General features: G+C 54.0%; 1 protein-coding gene across 1 annotated transcript; it reads left to right on the top strand.

Annotated features, from left to right (window-relative positions):
• Window positions 1-909, top strand: ISF_04451 (bZIP transcription factor; the record flags this gene model as incomplete). Its single annotated transcript, XM_018848057.1, has 2 exons — window positions 1-64; window positions 146-909. The coding sequence occupies 2 exons, from the start codon at window positions 1-3 to the stop codon at window positions 907-909; spliced, it is 828 nt and encodes a 275-aa protein (XP_018705013.1).
• Between the last annotated feature and the right edge of the window lie 3,077 nt (window positions 910-3,986).

Genomic DNA, 3,986 nt, shown 5'->3' with positions numbered 1-3,986 from the left:
ATGACATTGGGTCGTCCTGTCTCTGACGAGTCTTCCTCCTCCTCCAAGTCCTCTAAGCGCAAGGGTATGATTCTCGCCCCTCTCTCTATTTTCTCGCCCCTCGTCGTTCATACTGGCTAACGCGCGTCCTTTCGCCTCCCTCTAGGTACCCGCAGCGTCTCAACCCTCACTCCCTCCCAGCTCGCCCGCAAGCGCGCCAACGACCGCGAGGCCCAGCGCGCGATCCGCGCTCGCACCAAAGAGCACATCGAGCGCCTGGAGCGCGAGCTCGAGGAGCTGCGCAGCCACCAGAACCGCGACCGCACCCTGCAGGACCTGCTCCGCCGCAACAAGGCCCTCGAGGACGAGCTTAGCCGTCTGCGCGAGTCCATGGGGATGTCCATGACCTCGTCGCCCTACTCGGCACCGGCCGCCTACGACGAGCAGCAGTCCGCGCCGCCGCACGCCGCCGCCACCTCGGGCTCCGGCCCCATCCCCTCGCCCCGAATGTCGCCTCTTGCCTCCTCGGCGGATTACAATCCCCTGCCCGACTACGGCCAGCACTACGTCGCCATCCCTGGCAGCAATGTCGACTCCTGGGCCGCCAACGTGCCCTCTCATATCAGCTCTACTGTCTCCAGCCCGTCTTCGTCTGCCGACGACTACGTCTCCGGCTATATCCCCACCAGCGTGCCAACCACCATGATGCCCACATCCAACAGCCTCGAGTCCATTGACAACTTCCGCATCAACAACATGCCAATGCAGGGAGTTCCTCCTGCTGTCTACATGCAGCAGCAGCAACAACAATCGCAGCACCAGCACCAGCAGCCTCCGCCGCAAGGCTCCTCCCAAGGCGACTGGCCGATGTACAGCGTCTACTACAACTCCCAATTGCCTAAAGGCAGCGAGGCCTGCCTGTCTCGATAAAGTTCATCTCATGCCACCAAGATGAAAAAATAACCGAGGGCTGGCGGCGAAAGAGCCAGCCAAGGGCAACCTCTCGCAGGAACAACAGCCTTAGGCACGCTTCGCGCCAAGCACCTAGCCGCCCCTCAAAAACTCTGTGCGCAAGAAAATCGCCTGAAAAATAACTGTACCATTACAACAGGAGTTTTGAATTGGGCAGGGATTCCAACTTTTTGGGACGCAGTTGCATTGAAGGACAGGAAAACTTTGTCCGGGGGTTATGCATTGGTGGTGTGGCGCAGCCTTGATTTTACTTGACATTAACACGGCGCAACAATCACTGCACCGCAATTGCGGTGCGACTATAGCAGGGTTCTTTATGACATGACAATGGGCTACAGATATATAGAGGATATCGGAGTTATTTTATCTGCTGTTGATTTTCTGGCGGGTACATACACATTGGGCGGGATGGGAATAGCATTCAGTTTTGTTTTTTAGTATACTTTTATATCACCCGAGTTGATACCACTTTATTTTCTCAAATATTTGCACGAGGATACCTTGAGTTCCTAAGAAATCGTGACGTGCCTCACCTGCTTGATTGCGTGTATTTGTTTCTCTATATAACCTGCTTTGACAGGAATCGGCGAGTATGCTCTGGTCTACCAACCGACAAACTGCCACCTGCCACCAAGCAACCCGACGAGGTAGCGTAGATACCACGTTGTAGGATGAAATGCACACAATAACGGGGAGGAGGCTAGAGAAAGACAAGGACCCCCCAATCCATCTCGATTATTTTTAACCACGACTCTGACAATGTGGGGAGGGGGCGTACCAACGAAAGGAAGAGGATGGACAACTTGAAACGATGACAAGATGAGGCAGAGCGCGAAAGTGCGGTCAGTACACTGTGCTAGGTCGACTTCACACCCTTGCACGCAACTAAATAACTACCGTTTATACGCTAATCCCATAATAGATTTGTCCCACGGCGTTGGCCCAGGAAACTGAAGGCAAGGCAGCGAAGCAACTATGGTGGGAGACCGCGGGTTTTGCTCAAAGTGACCTAGCTTTGAGGCACAGTTGTTGAAGATAACTGGCTGCTGGTGTTTGACTTTTACCTTGCGCCTGCTTGAGCAGAGGCAGACAGGACGAATCAGAGATTGGGGAAAGGGGGGAGGCAGGGAGAAGGGGGTTCTAGCTGGGTTACGGCGGCTCGCCTCTGTTGTGCTCATGCAGTCATGGCATGCAGAAAAGACGGCGACACTAACTAGCTATTTAGCTTGGGACCCCGTCGATCTGGGACTATACGTGCGTTGGTTGCCGACGCGGCCACGACAGCGCACGTGTTTGGCAGATTATCGGGGTCGAGTTACGTTGTATTGATGAATAGGTCGTTGATGTATTTTATTTCTCAAAAACACCCCAAATAAAGAAACCCTTTGTTAGTGAGATTGAGTTTGGAGGGCGAATTGGGAGGCGTAATGGTGTGTGTTGCGCTTTGACGGCCAGAGTGGATAGCAAGTCTGCGAATTAGATGGGAGGGTGTTGGTATGTGGGATCCCCTGAACGATTTTGTAATACCAAGTGTCTATGGCAAAGGCGGAGTTGCAGCAGCCAGCATCGTGGAGGGAGTGGTGGCAAGGAAACGTGGGTGAGTTGAGAGCATCGACGGCATTGGCTCAACCATCCAGTTGGTTATTCTCGGTCTCGGCCTCGGCCGTTTGCTGTTACGTGCCATCATCGTATTATCGTGTTTGGCCGACGATGGTCATTATGAAAGGACACAAAAAAACTGACAGAAGAGAAGAGCGGAGCATAAGAGTTGGCACAAGGAGAGGAGGGGAGGGGGGAGGGAGGCCCGACGATGGTGCAAAACACGTCGAGACACAGACGTCCCCGACAGGGGCCAACCATGTTCGCGGGTAGCCAAAGAGGTAGCCTCTTGACACCTGGCCGAGCCGTGGCTTGCCCAGCTGCCATGTTGTGTCAAGGATCCCCCGGGTGGTTAAGCGAAGGCGCTGAAGCCCGCCTCCATCCGACCTTGCCAAGATGGATGGATGGATGACAGGGCAGCAAAGGCCAGAATCAGGACCTTGTTTGCGAGAGCCAGGCAGGCGAGCATACGAGCTACAGCGCGGTTAACTACCTAGGTAGACGCATGGATAGAGGGCTCGAGTTGCGGCCAAGGAAGAAAGGCTCATGCTGACCTGCATACGCGCGGGAACAAGCGGGAAGCATTTAGTAGAAGGCAGGAAGAGGGGGCAAGGGCCTGAGCAGGAGGGGGACCCTAAAAACTAGCCATCGACATCGACCCGAATCACAAAGTAAATCGGACAATCGAAGGGGGGTCCCCGATGAATGGAGTTGCTCTCAACGAACCGGGGGGTTGCGTTGGCTCTTGTCGCCTCTTTGCTCTGCTGCATGCTGCAACTTGTTCTACAAAAAAAAAGAGGCCGCCAAGGCGACTGACGGATGACCGTTTCATTACCACTCTGTAATCTTGCGTAACCAGCCCATCGGGAACCAAGGGCCCTCTTTTTCAACCCCTGCTGTTTACTCTTCTCGTCGTATAAGAGTACCATTTCCAGAAGAAGACGAAGACGAAGACGTAGAAAAACGTTGCAGTGCATACATAGACACACACCACCACTGATGCCACCACGAACTGGACGTGCATTTTGGTGGCGTCAACCTTTTGCTCTTTTCTGGAGCTTCCTGCATGCCCCGATACCGCCGTACCTTTGATTAAAGTCATCTCTCACGCCATGCATCTCAGTTGGTCGTTTATGTACGTCCATGGTGACAATGGAAGCAAGAGAAGAAATAACCTTGGCATGCGTTGCATGCATGCGGGTATAGCGAGCCCAGCCCCGCTGCTGTGCTTCTGGCCCGCGGTCGGCTATTGCACGGCTACTGACTGGGTAAATGGAACTTGGATCGAATCGAGATGGGCAGACGGGGGTGGGCTGAGGGAGGATCAAAGTACATGCAGGTTGGCAACTGTCTTACTAAACGGGACAACGGCGGTGTACATCATCACGTTCGTGAAAAAGAACCGAAAAAAACAGGGTTTGCAGAGATAAATGAAT

The sequence above is a fragment of the Cordyceps fumosorosea genome (assembly GCF_001636725.1).
Source record: "Cordyceps fumosorosea ARSEF 2679 chromosome Unknown scaffold_9, whole genome shotgun sequence".
Classification (NCBI taxonomy): Eukaryota; Fungi; Ascomycota; class Sordariomycetes; order Hypocreales; family Cordycipitaceae; genus Cordyceps; species Cordyceps fumosorosea.
The sequence above is the reverse complement of the archived record's forward strand: the minus strand, read 5'-3'. Positions and strand labels throughout refer to the sequence as shown.